Here is a 20,382-nt window from a genome sequence, read left to right on the forward strand (position 1 = left end):
TTTTTGTACTTTAACTATTTGCACATCGTTACAACACTGTACATAGCCACAATATGACATTTGAAATGTCTCTAATTCCTTTTAAACTTTTGTTGTTTGTTATTGTCTATTTCACTTCTGTTTATGATTTATTTCACTTGCTTTGGCAATGTACACATGTTTCCAATGCCAATAAAGCCCTTTGAATTGAAGAGAGTTGATTTTATCACCTGCTCGCTTAAGGTATGACACCAGTCTTTGACCGATACCCCCTGTACATAGCCTTGCTAGTTATTTTATTATTGCTCTTTAATAATTTGTTATTTTTCAATTTTCTTATTTATTTATTTTTTACTTCAGTTAATTTTAGTAAGGAATTCTTAACACTTATTTTTCATGAAACTGCATTGTTTGTTAAGGGCTTGTAAGTTAGCATTTAACTGTAAGGTCTACTTCACCTGTTGTATTCGGTACATGTGACAAATACAATTTGATTTGAATATTTGACTGAATATGTACAGGGTTTTACAACCTTTGTCTGGAATAAAAGCGGCAAATTAAACACTAAACAACATCCTATGACAAAGTCCAAAGGTGCCACCTCCCACTCCTACTGCTGGGTGTAATCATTAATCCAAACGGTTCCAAAAAACGAGAGATTCTATTGGACAGATTAAGGTAGGTCCCGCCCCGTTTCGTTCCGTTTACGAAAAGTTTTGCAACAGAATCGGGATAATGACGACACCCCTGTTAACACTAATGTTCCCCTGGCGAATGTTTGCGGAAGTGGAAACTTGAACAAATAAACAGTTCAATGAATCATCTCTGTTGTATGCGAGATACACTCAACGTTTTCAATGATCTCGTTATTTGCGTCGTTGGTTTACAATGAATGTGTCAAAAATCAGCAACACACATTGACGAGTAATTTAGTTATTTATTCTGCCCTCCCAAAACAACTGGAAACACGTGAGCTGACCTACCACGTCGTCGTCAGCTGAGACAGGCGACATGGCGACTCCAGCGGGTTTCAAGGTGCTGAGAATTAATATATATATATTTGCTTTGTTTTGTTCGCATTGTCAACGGATCATGTTGTCCTGTGAGGTTTTGTAAATAGTTTAACCGAAAACAGTTGACTAGAAGTTGAACAAAAACATTGTCGACACTTGACAACTAACAAGGTTAGTTAGTAGAAGTTGCCTGTCCAGTTGGCAGAGTAGTGCAGATTCATGTTGAAACGGTCATAAGAAGTTACTTGTAAAAACCTTGAACCTGTCGACTTCCAGAATTACCAACAGGCTCATGTTGTTCGCTTTCATAGTGACAAGTCGAGCTAACTTATTGTACAAACAAACATGCAAAACAGTTTAAAAGTTGTCAGGAAGTTGGTTGAGCCAGCTACCTAGTTAGCCACAACATCACATTTCTGAAAAGGTAGAAAGGTGAAAGAATGTGAAATTGGTCAATGTTCAAATAGCAAAATGATAAACAATACAGCCAACGTATCCCATTACATTGTCACATGGACATAGCACTTGATTTGGATGAAGTTAGCTAGGTACTCTAGCCCTATTTGTTTACCAAGTCTCCAACAACAACAACATAATGAGTTGTATTCATCTCTGAATGCGTTTCCCTCGTTCTCTCTCAGGTTCTATATGAGCATGATGGAGTTTTTATACACACCAACCCAGAAAGGAGTGAGGAGCAGGATTCTCTGACTTCAGGATCCCTGCGTGTCCTGGACCAGGTATGTCGATATTGGAACGACAGAATGAGATGAGATCCTTCCCTTGTTATGATGTCCACAGATCAGACTGAACATTCCTTCTCGTCATTTCTACCAGGATGGAGACATAGTGCTGGAATATAAACCCATGGAGGATGTTGACCACTCTGCCATGCTGTGTGCTGCCAAGGTTAGACTTTATTTACATATCATTTGATAATAATATTCCATGTTTCAGGTCATCATAAACAAAGTGTACACATATTCAAATACTAACTAGATTACTCTGATCAATCTTACTGGTACATTCATGTAGAAAAACTGCTCATTGGCGTTTGGCCACAACTGTTGTCTGGTGCTGATAATTTTATTTGACCTTTATTTAACCAGGCAAGTCAGTTAAGAACACATTCTTATTTTCAATGACGGCCTGGGAACAGTGGGTTAACTGCCTGTTCAGGGGCAGAACGACAGATCAGTACCTTGTCAGCTCGGGGGTTTGAACTTGCAACCTTCCGGTTACTAGTCCAACGCTCTAACCACTAGGCCGCCCCATAATACAGACACAGTGCAATTTGTTTAACATGGAAATAGCTGTTCTATCAGTCAGCCTACAGTAGCAGCCAATGTGTGGTGTTCAATGTAGACCTACATTTCATGAGACCTTTGAGAAAAAAACCACACGCAGGGCTTGACGTGAACCTGTTTATCCACTTGTCCTTCAGACCAGGAGGTGACTGGCAATGGTGTTTGATGCAAGAAACCACTTAAAATACAATGAATTATTATTCTGACATTATTACAGGGAATTAGACAAATTATACTACCTTCTGCCTATTGGATACTTGTATTATTCAAGCCTGTCTCAAAATACAACGCTGGCCCTTTAAGACAAAAACAAAAGCCCTTTACCTGACTCACCTTTCAAAGATTTCTAGAAATGTACATGTTTGGTGGTCTTGTGGGAAGCAATCACTCCCCTATTGCTGACTGCAGCTGACCTATCACTGGGCTAATACCAACGTAATTAGAACAGTAAAACTAAATGTTTTGTCATACCCGTGGTATACGGTCTGATATACCACAGCTGTCAGCCAATCAGCATCCAGGGCTGGTTGTGTGTGTATAGGCCTACTGCAGCTCTGAGTGGTTATGCCACCGGTCTGTGTAGAGTACGGGCTGAGTGGTGCCTGTCAATGCAATAGAATCATACACCGACGCGTTCTGACTACAACAACATCTCTTGAATAGTTAGTTTTGTTTCGGTATGTTGCGTTGAAAGTGGCTAATAACGCATTGACTCGATCACAATTAGTTTTGTTGCGTTGGAAGTGGCTAATAACTCATTGACTCGATCACAATTAGTTTTGTTGCGTTGGAAGTGGCTAATAACTCATTGACTCGATCACAATTAGTTTTGTTGCGTTGGAAGTAGCTAATAACTCATTGACTCGATCACAAATAGTTTTGTTGCATTGAAAGTGGCTAACGCATTGACTCGATCACAATTAGTTTTGTTGCGTTGGAAGTAGCTAATAACTCATTGACTCGATCACAATTAGTTTTGTTGCGTTGGAAGTAGCTAATAACTCATTGACTCGATCACAATTAGTTTTGTTGCGTTGGAAGTAGCTAATAACTCATTGACTCGATCACAATTAGTTTTGTTGCGTTGGAAGTAGCTAATAACTCATTGACTCGATCACAATTAGTTTTGTTGCGTTGGAAGTAGCTAATAACTCATTGACTCGATCACAATTAGTTTTGTTGCGTTGGAAGTAGCTAATAACTCATTGACTCGATCACAATTAGTTTTGTTGCGTTGGAAGTAGCTAATAACTCATTGACTCGATCACAATTAGTTTTGTTGCGTTGGAAGTAGCTAATAACTCATTGACTCGATCACAATTCCCACAGTAAAGGGAAACGTTGATAGTGTTAACTAAAGGGGGGAAACCTCTATAAAGTGTAGTGAAGTTCAATCTGGTGTTTCTCTGCACGGTGTCCGCACAGCTTAAAGGGAACATTAGTCAGGATTATGGTGACAACACTCCACATTTTTATATGTTGGCTTGGCTGTATCCATGGTGACACATCTGTTGTCTTGAGAGCTCGACGACGACTGTCAAATCACAGTCTGGCTCCAATCACCTTGGTCATGTGACAGCAGCATCGCTTCATGTTTCCTGACTCTGTTTCTCTGCTGCACTAGAGTGCGGATGTTCTAGTGATCTCTGACTGAAATAAAAACCTTTGAGAGCGGACATGCGACAGGAAACCGAAGCCCAGAAGTATATCCTGATTCCTGAATCTAAAATGGTTCATCCCGGTCGTGATGAAAACACATAGCTGGCTCATCTCTTCATGGAAACTATAACTCTCCTCTCTCTACCAGCCACTCAGGACAGATGTCTGTCAGTTAGGTTCTCTGTGGAGGAAAAAAAAAGATCCCTTATTCTCTTTCTCTGTCAAAACCGGTTTAATTTGAATAGCCTCTCATAGTATTTCCAGCCTTTGCTGTATTTATTTGTACCACTACCTACCCAGCCAGAACTATGTACTGTATATACATAGTACAACATTTTGGGGTCACTTAGACATTTCTGAAAAACAGCAGATAAAAAAAAAAGTAATATCTACATTGGCGTACAGAGGAGCATTATCAGCAATCATCACTCCTGTGTTCCAATGGCACGTTATGTAGCTAATTCAAGTTTATACTTTCAAAAGGGTAATTGATCATTAGAAAACCCCTTTTCACAGAACAGTGCAAACGGAGGCCCCGGTGCATAACTGAGCAAAAGGGCAAGTACATTTGTGTCTAGTTTGAGAAACAGACGCCTCACAAGTCCTCAACTGGCAGCTTCATTAAATAGTACCTGCAAAACACCAGTCTCAACGTCAACAGTGAAGAGGCGACTCCGGGATGCTGGCCTTCTAGGCAGAGTTGCGAAAAAGAAAGCCATATCTCAGACTGGCCAATTAAAAATAAAAGATTGAGATGGACAAAAGAACACAGACACTGGACCGAGGAAGATTTGGAAAAAAAGTGTTATGGTCAGACAAATCTGAGTTTGAGGTGTTAGGATCATAAAGAAGAACATTCATGAGATGCAGAAAAGATGCTTGATGCCATCTATCAAGCATGGTGGAGGCAATGTGATGGTCTGGGGGTGCTTTGGTGGTGGTAAAGTGGGAGATTTGTACAGGTTAAAGGGATCTTGAAGAAGGAAGGTTATCACTCTATTTTGCAACGCCATGTCCACCCTGTGGACGGCGCTTAATTGGAGCCAATTTCCTCCTACAACAGGACAATGACCCAAAGCACAGCTCCAAACTATGCAAGAACTATCTAGGGAAGAAGCAGTCCGCTGGTATTCTGTCTATAATGGAGTGTCCAGCACAGTCACTGGATCTCAACCCTATTGACTGTTGTGAGAGCAGCTTGACCGTATGGTATTTAAGAACGGCCCATCAAGCCAATCCAACGGGTGGGAGGTGCTTCAGGAAGCATGGGGGTGAAATCTCTTCAGATTACCTCAACACATTGACAACTAGAATGCCAAAGGTCTGCAAGGCTGTAATGGCTGCAAATGGAGGATTCTTTGACGAAAGCAGAGTTTGAAGGACACAATTATTATTTAAATTAAAATTCATTATTTATAACCTTGTCAACGTCTTGACTATATTTCCTGTTCATTTTGCAACTCATTTCAGGTGTTTTCATGGAAAACAAGGTCATTTCTACACGACCCCAAACTTTTGAACAGTATTGTAGATAGTACAGTATATGGGTAGGTGTGTGTACTGTATGTAGATAGTACAGTATATGGGTAGGTGTGTGTACTGTATGTAGACGGTACAGTATATGGGTAGGTGTGTGTACTGTATGTAGACGGTACAGTATATGGGTAGGTGTGTGTACTGTATGGAGATGGTACAGTATATGGGTAGGTGTGTGTACTGTATGGAGATGGTACAGTATATGGGTAGGTGTGTGTACTGTATGGAGATGGTACAGTATATGGGTAGGTGTGTGTACTGTATGGAGACGGTACAGTATATGGGTAGGTGTGTGTACTGTATGGAGATGGTACAGTATATGGGTAGGTGTGTGTACTGTATGGAGACGGTACAGTATATGGGTAGGTGTGTGTACTGTATGGAGACGGTACAGTATATGGGTAGGTGTGTGTACTGTATGGAGACGGTACAGTATATGGGTAGGTGTGTGTACTGTATGGAGACGGTACAGTATATGGGTAGGTGTGTGTACTGTATGGAGATGGTACAGTATATGGGTAGGTGTGTGTACTGTATGGAGATGGTACAGTATATGGGTAGGTGTGTGTACTGTATGGAGATGGTACAGTATATGGGTAGGTGTGTGTACTGTATGGAGATGGTACAGTATATGGGTAGGTGTGTGTACTGTATGGAGATGGTACAGTATATGGGTAGGTGTGTGTACTGTATGGAGATGGTACAGTATATGGGTAGGTGTGTGTACTGTATGGAGATGGTACAGTATATGGGTAGGTGTGTGTACTGTATGGAGATGGTACAGTATATGGGTAGGTGTGTGTACTGTATGGAGATGGTACAGTATATGGGTAGGTGTGTGTACTGTATGGAGATGGTACAGTATATGGGTAGGTAGTACAGTATATGGGTGAGTCTGAGTATACCTGTATTCTCTCTCCCAGGAGTCTAGCTCTGTGTTTGAATGGGGCCAGAGGCACCAGGGCGGGAGCCAAGACCCAGGAGACAAGCCTACCAGGCAGGTGGAGCACCAGCTGAGCTGTGAGACAGAATGGGACATGGTTCACACTGTTCAGTTCAGGAAGAAACCCAGCAACCATGAAGGTGAGTGGAAGAGAACACCCTAGAACACAGCAGGACACCCTCGAACACAGCAGGACACCCTCGAACACAGCAGGACACCCTCGAACACAGCAGGACACCCTAGAACACAGCAGGACACCCTAGAGCACAGCAGGACACCCTAGAGCACAGCAGGACACCCTAGAACACAGCAGAACAGAGTAGGCCCGGGTAGGCCACAGTAGAATGGCCATTGATTTGACCTTTTTCTTTAGTCAGGGAAAGTCATGGAGAACATATCAATGTTTTAGCATCATCATGCTTCCTCTATGGAGAGACAAATGTCACTATTCCTTACCTGTCCAGCTGATATATTGTCATTACCTGGAACCTACTGCAATGAGATATGTCCGGTTTCTTTGAACTGTTAAAGTCTCGTACGGGAACCGCAATGTCTAGCACTGGAACTGCAATGTCTAGCACTGGAACCGCAATGTCTAGCACTGGAACCGCAATGTCTAGCACTAGAACCGCAATGTCTAGCACTGGAACCGCAATGTCTAGCACTGGAACCGCAATGTCTAGCACTGGAACCGCAAGGTCTAGCACGGGAACCGCAATGTCTAGCACGGGAACCGCAAGGTCTAGCACTGGGACCGCAACGTCTAGCACGGGAACCGCAAGGTCTAGCACTGGGACCGCAATGTCTAGCACGGGAACCGCAATGTCTAGTACTGGAACCGCAATGTCTAGTACTGGAACCGCAATGTCTAGTACTGGAACCGCAATGTCTAGTACTGGAACCGCAATGTCTAGCACGGGAACCGCAATGTCTAGCACGGGAACCGCAATGTCTAGCACGGGAAGCGCAATGTCTAGCACGGGAAGCGCAATGTCTAGCACGGGAACCGCAATGTCTAGCACGGGAACCGCAATGTCTAGCACGGGAATCGCAATGTCTAGCACGGGAACCGCAATGCAACATAATTGTTGTTCTTGGCCTTGCCGTTCTGTGGTTCTTCCTGGTAAGACTTAACCTTGTTAAGCGTGCAGCGGTCTAGCACGCTAGCATATATACAGTATATTTCTCTCTCTTCCTCCTCTCTGGCTGGTCTCTCTCATATATACAGTATATTTCTCTCTCTCCTCTCTGGCTGGTCTCTCTCATATATACAGTATATTTCTCTCTCTCCTCTCTGGCTGGTCTCTCTCATATATACAGTATATTTCTCTCTCTCTCCTCTCTGGCTGGTCTCTCTCATATACAGTATATTTCTCTCTCTCTCTCCTCTCTGGCTGGTCTCTCTCATATATACAGTATATTTCTCTCTCTCCTCTCTGGCTGGTCTCTCTCATATATACAGTATATTTCTCTCTCTCTCTCCTCTCTGGCTGGTCTCTCTCAAATATATACAGTGTATTTCTCTCTCTCCTCTCTGGCTGGTCTCTCTCATATATATACAGTGTATTTCTCTCTCTCTCTCTGGCTGGTCTCTCTCATATACAGTATATTTCTCTCTCTGGCTGGTCTCTCTCATATATATACAGTATATTTCTCTCCCTCCTCTCACGCTGGTCTCTCTCATATATACAGTATATTTCTCTCCTCTCTGGCTGGTCTCTCTCATATATACAGTATATTTCTCTCTCTCTCCCTCCTCTCTGGCTGGTCTCTCTCATATATACAGTATATTTCTCTCTCTCTCTCCCTCCTCTCTGGCTGGTCTCTCTCTCATATATACAGTATATTTCTCTCTCTCTCTCCCTCCTCTCTGGCTGGTCTCTCTCATATATACAGTATATTTCTCTCTCTCTCTCTCTCTCCTCTCTGGCTGGTCTCTCTCATATATACAGTATATTTCTCTCCCTCCTCTCTGGCTGGTCTCTCTCATATATACAGTATATTTCTCTCTCTCTCCCTCTCTGGCTGGTCTCTCTCATGTATACAGTATATTTCTCTCTCTCTCTGGCTGGTCTCTCTCATATATACAGTATATTTCTCTCTCTCTCCTCTCTGGCTGGTCTCTCATATATACAGTATATTTCTCTCTCTCTCCCTCCTCTCTGGCTGGTCTCTCTCATATATACAGTATATTTCTCTCTCTCTCTCCTCTCTGGCTGGTCTCTCTCATATATACAGTATATTTCTCTCTCTCTCTCCTCTCTGGCTGGTCTCTCTCATATATACAGTATATTTCTCTCTCTCTCTATCCTCTCTGGCTGGTCTCTCTCATATATATATATATATATATACAGTATATTTCTCTCTCTCTCTCCTCTCTGGCTGGTCTCTCTCATATATATATATATATATATATACAGTATATTTCTCTCTCTCTCTCTCCTCTCTGGCTGGTCTCTCTCATATATACAGTATATTTCTCTCTCTCTCCTCTCTCTCATATATACAGTATATTTCTCTCTGGCTGGTCTCTCTCATATATACAGTATATTTCTCTCTCTCTCTCCTCTCTGGCTGGTCTCTCTCATATATACAGTATATTTCTCTCTGGCTGGTCTCTCTCATATATACAGTATATTTCTCTCTCTCTCTCCTCTCTGGCTGGTCTCTCTCATATATATATATATATACAGTATATTTCTCTCTCTCTCCTCTCTGGCTGGTCTCTCTCATATATACAGTATATTTCTCTCTCTCTCTCCTCTCTGGCTGGTCTCTCTCATATATACAGTATATTTCTCTCTCCCTCCTCTCTGGCTGGTCTCTCATATATACAGTATATTTCTCTCTCTCTCTCCTCTCTGGCTGGTCTCTCTCATATATACAGTATATTTCTCTCTCTCTCTCCTCTCTGGCTGGTCTCTCTCATATATACAGTATTTCTCTCTGGCTGGTCTCTCTCATATATACAGTATATTTCTCTCTCTCTCTATCCTCTCTGGCTGGTCTCTCTCATATATACAGTATATTTCTCTCTGGCTGGTCTCTCTCATATATACAGTATATTTCTCTCTCTCTCTCCTCTCTGGCTGGTCTCTCTCATATATACAGTATATTTCTCTCTCTCTCTCCTCTCTGGCTGGTCTCTCTCATATATACAGTATATTTCTCTCTGGCTGGTCTCTCTCATATATACAGTATATTTCTCTCTCTCTCCTCTGTCTGGTCTCTCTCATATATACAGTATATTTCTCTCTCTCCCTCCTCTCTGGCTGGTGAGTGCAAGAGGACACCCTAGAACACAGCAGGACACCCTAGAACACAGCAGGACACCCTAGAGCACAGCAGGACACCCTAGAGCACAGCAGGACACCCTAGAGCACAGCAGGACACCCTAGAGCACAGCAGGACACCCTAGAGCACAGCAGGACACCCTAGAGCACAGCAGGACACCCTAGAGCACAGCAGGACACCCTAGAGCACAGCAGGACACCCTAGAGCACAGCAGGACACCCTAGAGCACAGCAGGACACCCTAGAGCACAGCAGGACACCCTAGAGCACAGCAGGACACCCTAGAGCACAGCAGGACACCCTAGAGCACAGCAGGACACCCTAGAGCACAGCAGGACACCCTAGAGCACAGCAGGACACCCTAGAGCACAGCAGGACACCCTAGAGCACAGCAGGACACCCTAGAGCACAGCAGGACACCCTAGAGCACAGCAGGACACCCTAGAGCACAGCAGGACACCCTAGAGCACAGCAGGACACCCTAGAGCACAGCAGGACACCCTAGAGCACAGCAGGACACCCTAGAGCACAGCAGGACACCCTAGAGCACAGCAGAACAGAGTAGGCCCGGGTAGGCCACAGTAGAATGGCCATTGATTTGACCTTTTTCTTTAGTCAGGGAAAGTCATGGAGAACATATCAATGTTTTAGCATCATCATGCTTCCTCTATGGAGAGACAAATGTCACTATTCCTTACCTGTCCAGCTGATATATTGTCATTACCTGGAACCTACTGCAATGAGATATGTCCGGTTTCTTTGAACTGTTAAAGTCTCGTACGGGAACCGCAATGTCTAGCACTGGAACTGCAATGTCTAGCACTGGAACTGCAATGTCTAGCACTGGAACCGCAATGTCTAGCACTGGAACCGCAATGTCTAGCACTGGAACCGCAATGTCTAGTACTGGAACCGCAATGTCTAGTACTGGAACCGCAATGTCTAGTAATGGAACCGCAATGTCTAGCACGGGAACCGCAATGTCTAGCACGGGAACCGCAATGTCTAGCACGGGAACCGCAATGTCTAGCACGGGAACCGCAATGTCTAGCACGGGAACCGCAATGTCTAGCACGGGAACCGCAATGTCTAGCACGGGAACCGCAATGTCTAGCACGGGAGCCGCAATGTCTAGCACGGGAACCGCAATGTCTAGCACGGGAACCGCAATGCAACATAATTGTTGTTCTTGGCCTTGCCGTTCTGTGGTTCTTCCTGGCAAGACTTAACCTTGTTAAGCGTGCAGCGGTCTAGCACGCTAGCATATATACAGTATATTTCTCTCTCTCTCTCTCCTCCCTGGCTGGTCTCTCTCATATATACAGTATATTTCTCTCTCTCTCTCCTCTCTGGCTGGTCTCTCTCATATATACAGTATATTTCTCTCTCTCTCTCCTCTCTGGCTGGTCTCTCTCATATACAGTATATTTATCTCTCTCTCTCCTCTCTGGCTGGTCTCTCTCATATATATATATATATATATATACAGTATATTTCTCTCTCTCTCTCCTCTCTGGCTGGTCTCTCTCATATATATACAGTATATTTCTCTCTCTCTCCTCTCTGGCTGGTCTCTCTCATATATACAGTATATTTCTCTCGCTCTCCTCTCTGGCTGGTCTCTCTCATATATACAGTACATTTCTCTCGCTCTCCTCTCTGGCTGGTCTCTCTCATATATACAGTATATTTCTCTCTCCCTCCTCTCTGGCTGGTCTCTCTCATATATACAGTATATTTGTCTCTCTCTCTTCCTCCTCTCTGGCTGGTCTCTCTCATATATACAGTATATTTCTCTCTCTCTCTCTCCTCTCTGGCTGGTCTCTCTCATATATACAGTATATTTCTCTCTCTCTCTCTCTCTCCTCTCTGGCTGGTCTCTCTCATATATACAGTATATTTCTCTCCCTCCTCTCTGGCTGGTCTCTCTCATATATACAGTATATTTCTCTCTCTCTCCCTCTCTGGCTGGTCTCTCTCATGTATACAGTATATTTCTCTCTCTCTCTCTCCTCTCTGGCTGGTCTCTCTCATATATACAGTATATTTCTCTCTCTCTCTCCTCTCTGGCTGGTCTCTCTCATATATACAGTATATTTCTCTCTCTCTCTATCCTCTCTGGCTGGTCTCTCTCATATATATATATATATATATATATACAGTATATTTCTCTCTCTCTCTCCTCTCTGGCTGGTCTCTCTCATATATATATATATATATATATACAGTATATTTCTCTCTCTCTCTCTCCTCTCTGGCTGGTCTCTCTCATATATACAGTATATTTCTCTCTCTCTCCTCTCTGGCTGGTCTCTCTCATATATACAGTATATTTCTCTCTGGCTGGTCTCTCTCATATATACAGTATATTTCTCTCTCTCTCTCCTCTCTGGCTGGTCTCTCATATATACAGTATATTTCTCTCGCTCTCCTCTCTGGCTGGTCTCTCTCATATATACAGTATATTTCTCTCTCTCTCTCCTCTCTGTCTGGTCTCTCTCATATATACAGTATATTTCTCTCTCTCCCTCCTCTCTGGCTGGTCTCTCTCATATATACAGTATATTTCTCTCTCTCTCTCTCTCCTCTCTGGCTGGTCTCTCTCATATATATATATATATATATATACAGTATATTTCTCTCTCTCCCTCCTCTCTGGCTGGTCTCTCATATATACAGTATATTTCTCTCTCTCCCTCCTCTCTGGCTGGTCTCTCTCATATATACAGTATATTTCTCTCTCTCTCTCCTCTCTGGCTGGTCTCTCTCATATATACAGTATATTTCTCTCTCTCTCTCCTCTCTGGCTGGTCTCTCTCATATATACAGTATATTTCTCTCTCTCTCTCTCCCTCCTCTCTGGCTGGTCTCTCTCATATATACAGTATATTTCTCTCTGGCTGGTCTCTCTCATATATACAGTATATTTCTCTCTCTCTCTCCTCTCTGGCTGGTCTCTCATATATACAGTATATTTCTCTCTCTCCTCTGGCTGGTCTCTCTCATATATACAGTATATTTCTCTCTCTCTCTTCCTCCTCTCTGGCTGGTCTCTCTCATATATACAGTATATTTCTCTCTCTCCCTCCTCTCTGGCTGGTCTCTCTCATATATACAGTATATTTCTCTCTCTCTCTCCTCTCTGGCTGGTCTCTCTCATATATACAGTATATTTCTCTCTCTCTCTCCTCTCTGGCTGGTCTCTCTCATATATACAGTATATTTCTCTCTCTCCTCTGGCTGGTCTCTCTCATATATACAGTATATTTGTCTCTCTCTCTTCCTCCTCTCAGGCTGGTCTCTCTCATATATACAGTATATTTCTCTCTCTCTCTCCTCTCTGGCTGGTCTCTCTCATATATACAGTATATTTCTCTCTCTCTCTCCTCTCTGGCTGGTCTCTCTCATATATACAGTATATTTCTCTCTCTCTCCCTCCTCTCTGGCTGGTCTCTCTCATATATACAGTATATTTCTCTCTCTTCCTCCTCTCAGGCTGGAATTCCAAAACACCTCTCCTCTTTACGTCCGGAAGCTGCTTTAGCAGAGCGACCATGATTAAGTTGGTTGGAGGAGAGGAGACTAATTGCTTCACTTTTCCCACAGTACGATCAATCTTCTCCAGCAGGCCCTTGGGGGATTAATCAGGCCTCCTGCTACTTCCTGCTCTGCAGACATTTAAATGTCAAGCGAGTCAAATTAAAAAGCATTACACATGGATCTATTCAACTATAGATGAAGTGTGGCATGCGCGTTGTGCTGCTTGTCTCTCTACATTAGGAAAACCCCTAGCGAGAATACACACACATACTCTAATCTGTGTGTGAGTAAATGTGTAGTGTTGTGTATCTAAACCCCCCTCTCTCCATCTCTCCCCCCATCCACCACCGTCACCTCATTGTGTGTTTCTGTGTATATCCTGTCTCCAACCCCCCCTCTCCCACCCCCTCCATCTCCACCTCCCTCACCTCATTGTGTGTTTCTGTGTATATCCTGTCTCTAACCCCCCCTCTCCATCTCCCTCACCTCATTGTGTGTTTCTGTGTATATCCTGTCTCTAAACCCCCCTCTCCACCTCCCACCTCCCTCACCTCATTGTGTGTTTCTGTGTATATCCTGTCTCTAACCCCCCCCTCTCCATCTCCCTCACCTCATTGTGTGTTTCTGTGTATATCCTGTATCTAAACCCCCCTCCACCTCCCTCACCTCATTGTGTGTTTCTGTGTATATCCTGTATCTAAACCCCCCCTCCACCTCCCTCACCTCATTGTGTGTTTCTGTGTATATCCTGTATCTAAACCCCCTCCCTCTCCACCTCCCTCACCTCATTGTGTGTTTCTGTGTATATCCTGTATCTAAACTCCCCCCATCCACCTCCCTCACCTCATTGTGTGTTTCTGTGTATATCCTGTATCTAAACCCCCCTCCACCTCCCTCACCTCATTGTGTGTTTCTGTGTATATCCTGTATCTAAACCCCCATCCACCTCCCTCACCTCATTGTGTGAGGACATGTGTATATCCTGTCTCTAAACCCCCTCTCTCTATCCCCCTCCATCTCCTTCTCCCTCACCTCATTGTGTGTTTCTGTGTATATCCTGTCTCTAAACCCCCCTCTCCACCTCCCTCACCTCATTGTGTGTTTCTGTGTATATCCTGTCTCTAAACCCCCCTCTCCACCTCCCTCACCTCATTGTGTGTTTCTGTGTATATCCTGTATCTAAACCCCCTCTCCACCTCCCTCACCTCATTGTGTGTTTCTGTGTATATCCTGTATCTAAACCCCCCCCTCCACCTCCCTCACCTCATTGTGTGTTTCTGTGTATATCCTGTATCTAAACCCCCCCCACCTCCTTCACCTCATTGTGTGTTTCTGTGTATATCCTGTATCTAACCCCCCCCTCCACCTCCCTCACCTCATTGTGTGTTTCTGTGTATATCCTGTCTCTAAACCCCCCTCTCCACCTCCCTCACCTCATTGTGTGTTTCTGTGTATATCCTGTCTCTAAACCCCCCTCTCTCTCCAGGTGCTCCTCCTCAACCCGCTCCACCTCCCTCACCTCATTGTGTGTTTCTGTGCATATCTTGTCTCTAAACCCCTCTCCCTCTCTCTCCAGGTGCTCCTCCTCAACCCGCTCCACCTCCCTCACCTCATTGTGTGTTTCTGTGCATATCTTGTCTCTAAACCCCTCTCCCTCTCTCTCCAGGTGCTCCTCCTCAACCCGCTCCCATCCCAGAGAAGAGTAAGGTTTCCCGGCTGTTCTTCCGTCTCAGTGACCTGGCCTCGGTCAGGGTGAAGGAGGAGGGCTGGTCCTACTTGGTGTTCACCCTCAGAGACCACAACATGGGGGTTGAGCTGCCTGCCCTACACTTTCACCAGGGGGGTAGTGACGTCTTCCTGGACTGTCTCAGGAAGTACATGCTGCTGACAGAGTACGTAGACCAGACAGTACATATACATGCTGCTGACAGAGTACGTAGACCAGACAGTACATATACATGCTGCTGACAGAGTACGTAGACCAGACAGTACATATACATGCTGCTGACAGAATACGTAGACCAGACAGTACATATACATGCTGCTGACAGTACGTAGACCAGACAGGACGTAGACCAGACAGTATATATACATGCTGCTGACAGTACGTAGACCAGACAGGACGTAGACCAGACAGTACATATACATGCTGCTGACAGTACGTAGACCAGACAGTACATATACATGCTGCTGACAGTACATAGACCAGACAGTATATATACATGCTGCTGACAGTACGTAGACCAGACAGTACATATGTAGACCAGACAGTACATATGTAGACCAGACAGTACATATGTAGACCAGACAGTACATATGTAGACCAGACAGTACATATGTAGACCAGACAGTACATATGTAGACCAGACAGTACATATGTAGACCAGACAGTACATATACATGCTGCTGACAGTACGTAGACCAGACATTACATATACATGCTGCTGACAGAATACGTAGACCAGACAGTACATATGTAGACCAGACAGTACATATGTAGACCAGACAGTACATATGTAGACCAGACAGTACATATGTAGACCAGACAGTACATATGTAGACCAGACAGTACATATACATGCTGCTGACAGAGTATGTAGACCAGACAGTACATATGTAGACCAGACAGTACGTAGACCAGACAGTACATATGTAGACCAGACAGTACGTAGACCAGACAGTACATATACATGCTGCTGACAGTACGTAGACCAGACAGTACATATACATGCTGCTGACAGTACATAGACCAGACAGTACATATACATGCTGCTGACAGTACGTAGACCAGACAGTATATATACATGCTGCTGACAGTACATAGACCAGACAGTACATATACATGCTGCTGACAGTACGTAGACCAGACAGTACATATACATGCTGCTGACAGTACATGGACCAGACAGTACATATACATGCTGCTGACAGAATACGTAGAGCAGGGCGAGGGAGCGGGGGCTGGGCGAGGAGCGGGGGCTGGGCGCGGGGGCTGGGCGAGGGGGCTGGGCGAGGGGCGGGGGAGTGGGGGCTGGGCGAGGGAGGGGGCTGGGCGAGTCTAATACAACTTAATTCACATGTTCAAAAATAGTAAAAAAAAAAAAAAAAACTTTAGCAATGGAACAGCCAGGGAATAGTGTTGTATGTATTGCCTCTGGTAACACTGGGTATGTGGTGATCTTTGTGTTCCTCAAAGGACCACTATCCTATGTCAGCCAAGGCCCAAGCCCAGTCCCACGGTGAACACAATTACAGGTTAAACAGACAGTCACTAGTGGACCGAGCAGAGCAATCACGCCCCGGACAGACACACTCCAGAACACACTGCGCTCTAGAATTGAAAGTCAAGTCTTTCCCATTGCTGGAGACGATTGCTTTCAGGAAAGTATGACCCCCCCCCCCCCCCCCCCCCCTCAGCCAAATGTAGCCTATTCTGCTGTAAAAAATAAATAAAAAACAGTGACCCGGTGCCCACACACCAGGTGGTCTGGTTAGTTCTGTGGCCGCATGTGAAGAGGCATTAAGTCTGACGCCGTGTCCCAAATGGCACCCCATTCCCTATATAGTGCTCTACTTTTGACCAGAGTCCTATGTGCCCCGGTAGAAAGTAGTGCACTATATAGGGAATAGGGTGCCGTTTTGGTACACATCCTGAAAGTGGTTTCTGTTCTGCTTCCACTCTGCCAGGTTCAGTTTAAAACATAAATAAAATGAATGCATTTTTATTTGTCACCTGCTTTCGTAAACAACAGGCAGGTTTAGACGAGCTTTGAAATGCTTACTTTAAGGCTTCCCTTTTCCAGCAATGTAGAGAGAAAGATACAACTCTCTGCTCCTATCCCCCCTGGGGGTTCCTCCTATCCCCCCTGGGGGTTCCTCCTATCCCCCCTGGGGGTTCCTCCTATCCCCCTGGGGTTCCTCCTATCCCCTGTGGGTTCCTCCTATCTCCCCACTGTGGGTTCCTCCTATCCCCCTGTGGGTTCCTCCTATCTCCCCTGTGGGTTCCTCCTATCTCCCCTGTGGGTTCCTCCTATCTCCCCTGTGGGTTCCTCCTATCTCCCCTGTGGGTTCCTCCTATCTCCCCTGTGGGTTCCTCCTATCTCCCCTGTGGGTTCCTCCTATCTCCCCTGTGGGTTCCTCCTATCTCCCCTGTGGGTTCCTCCTATCTCCCCTGTGGGTTCCTCCCTATCCCCCCCCTGGGGTTCCTCCCTATCCCCCCTGGGTTCCTCCCTATCCTCCTATCCCCCCCGGGGGTTCCTCCTATCCCCCCCGGGGGTTCCTCCTATCCCCCCCGGAGGTTCCTCCTATCCCCCCCGGGGGTTCCTCCTATCCCCCCTGTGGGTTCCTCCTATCCCCCCTGTGGGTTCCTCTCTGCTGCTATCCCCCCTGTGGGTTCCTCTCTGCACCTTTGTTAGCAGATATAATGGCCAGAAAGAGAGGTTAAACTGTTGCGTTTGATGGTAAATTAAGTGGGTGTTGGTGTAATTCCTAAATTCACCACTAGAGGGCTTCAGGTTCTATGGAAGTCAGTCCATTCAGTTGCAGTCAAATATATTAATATCACTACACAATTCACTATTTCTTCTAACATATGTCAAAATACACCAATCGAATGGTGTTCACACATTTATTTGTTTGATTTACAACTGGCACAGGACCCCCAAAAAATGTGACCTAAACTGAAATTTGGGGCTCCCGAACGACGCAGCGGTCTAAGGTACTGCATCTCAGTGCAAGAGGCGTCACTACATTCCCTGGTTCGAAATCCAGGTTGTATAACATCCGGTTGTGATTTGAGAGTCCCACAGGGCGGCGCACAATTGGATTTTTCACTTCCAACTAAAAAATGTTCTGGACCAAATTATTCAAAATTCTAATTACTTTGGTTGGAGGCAAGTAATTCTCTGCAAGTGTAATTCATCCTACTTGTAGTAAGTTGCAGGTGCCTAAAGTGTAATTCATCCTACTTGTAGTAAGTTCCAGGTGCCTACAGTGTAATTTATCCTACTTGTTGTAAGTTTCAGGTGCCTACAGTTTAATATGTCCTACTTGTTGTAAGTTTCAGGTGCCTACAGGGTAATTTATCCTACTTGTTGCAGGTGCCTACAGGGTCATTTATCCAACTTGTTGCAGGTGCCCACAGTGTAATTCATCCTACTTGTAGTAAGTTGCAGGTGCCTACAGTGTAATTTATCCTACTTGTAGTAAGTTGCAGGTGCCTACAGTTTAATATGTCCTACTTGTTGTAAGTTGCAGGTGCCTACAGTGTAATTTATCCTACTTGTAGTAAGTTGCAGGTGCCTACAGTGTAATTTATCCTACTTGTAGTAAGTTGCAGGTGCCTACAGTTTAATATGTCCTACTTGTTGTAAGTTGCAGGTGCCTACAGTGTAATTTATCCTACTTGTTGTAAGTTGCAGGTGCCTACAGTGTAATTTATCCTACTTGTTGTACGTTGCAGGTGCCTACAGGGTAAAAATGGCCGTTCAACCAGTGTTGAAAAGCATCAGTAGTACTTCATCACATCAGTAGTACTTCATCACATCAGTAGTATTTAATCACATCAGTAGTATTTAATCACATCAGTAGTATTTAATCACATCAAATGTCATTTGTCACATGCTTCGCAAACAACAGGTGTAGACGAACAGTGAAATGCTTCCTGACGGGGCCCTTTACCAACAACGCAGAGTTAAACATAAATGTAGACTGACACGAGGTAAAAGTACACAGTGAGTAAAGATAACATGGCTATATACAGGAAGTACCAGGTAATAACATGGCTATATACAGGAAGTACCAGGTAATAACATGGCTATATACAGGAACTATTCTGATAGTATACGTATGGAGCATTCAGACCCTTTGACTTTTTCCACATTTTGTTACGTTACAGCCTTATTCTAATATGGATTCACTTTTTATTTTCTCTCCCTCATCAATCTACACACAATGCCCCATAATGACATCACAATGCCCCGTAATGACATCACAATGCCCCGTAATGACATCACAATGCCCCATAATGACATCACAATGCCCCATAATGACATCACAATGCCCCATAATGACATCACAATGCCCCAAAATGACAAAGCAGTAAGTTTTTTTTAGATTTATTTTTTCAAATGTATTAAAAATTCAAAATATAATTTACGTAAGTTTTCAGACCCTTTACACAGTACTTTGTTGAAGCACTTTTTGTCAGTGATTACAGCCTTGACTCTTCTTGGGCATGACGCTACAAGATTGGCCCAACTGTATTTGGGGAGTTTCTCCGATTCTTCTCTGCAGATCCTCTCAAGTTCTGTCAGGTTGGATGGGAAGTGTCGCTGCAGAGATATTTTCAGGTTTCTCCAGAGATGTTCAATCGGGTTCAAGTCTGGGCTCTGGCAGGGCCACTAAAGGACATTCAGAGACTTGTCCCGAAGCCACTCCTGTGTTGTCTTGGCTGCGTGCTTAGGGTCGTTGTCCTGTTGGAAGGTGAACCTTCGTCCCAGTCTGAGGTCCTCAGTGCTCTGGAGCAGGTTTTCATCAAGGATCTCTCTGTACTTTGCTCCGTTTATCTTTCTCTCGATCCGGACTAGTCTCCCAGTCACTGCCACTGAAAAACAGCCCCACAGCATGTTGCTACCACCACTATGCTTCACCGTAGGGATGATGCCAGGTTTCCTCCAGACGTGACGCTTGGCATTCAGGCCAAGGAGTTCAATCTCGGTTTCCTCAGACCAGAGAATCTTGTTGGAGAGTCCTTTAGGTGTCTTTTGGCAAACTCCAAGTCTTGTGCCTTTTACTGTGGAATGGATTCCGTCTGGCCTGATTGGTGGAGTGCTGCAGAGATGGTTGTCCTTCTGGAAGGTTCTCCCAAGAGTGTTGGTGGTTAAAAAATTATTGGGAATCTTCAATCCTGCAGAAATGTTTTGGTACCCTTCCCCAGATCTGTGCCTCGACACAATCCTGTCTCGAGCTCTAAGGACAATTCCTCCCACTTCATGGCTTGGTTTTTGCTCTGACATGCACTGTCAACTGTGGGACCTTATATAGACAGGTGTGTGCCTTTCCAAATGTCCAATCAATTGAATTCACCACAGGTGGACTCCAATCAAGTTGTA

The 20,382-nt window shown here is 44.6% G+C and overlaps 1 protein-coding gene across 1 annotated transcript in view; it reads left to right on the forward strand.

Annotated features, from left to right (window-relative positions):
* Positions 1-727: 727 nt before the first annotated feature.
* Positions 728-20,382, forward strand: part of LOC123995982 (TBC1 domain family member 15-like) — a 90,886-nt gene continuing 71,231 nt past the window's right edge. The window contains exons 1-5 of the mRNA XM_046299632.1: positions 728-1,014; positions 1,634-1,732; positions 1,830-1,901; positions 6,418-6,577; positions 14,937-15,162. Of these exons, the coding sequence (XP_046155588.1) occupies positions 991-1,014; positions 1,634-1,732; positions 1,830-1,901; positions 6,418-6,577; positions 14,937-15,162 (581 nt within the window). The 5' untranslated portion in view covers positions 728-990. The remainder of the gene's footprint in view (positions 1,015-1,633; positions 1,733-1,829; positions 1,902-6,417; positions 6,578-14,936; positions 15,163-20,382) is intronic.

Source organism: Oncorhynchus gorbuscha, linkage group LG14 (assembly GCF_021184085.1).
Source record: "Oncorhynchus gorbuscha isolate QuinsamMale2020 ecotype Even-year linkage group LG14, OgorEven_v1.0, whole genome shotgun sequence".
NCBI classification, from domain to species: Eukaryota; Metazoa; Chordata; class Actinopteri; order Salmoniformes; family Salmonidae; genus Oncorhynchus; species Oncorhynchus gorbuscha.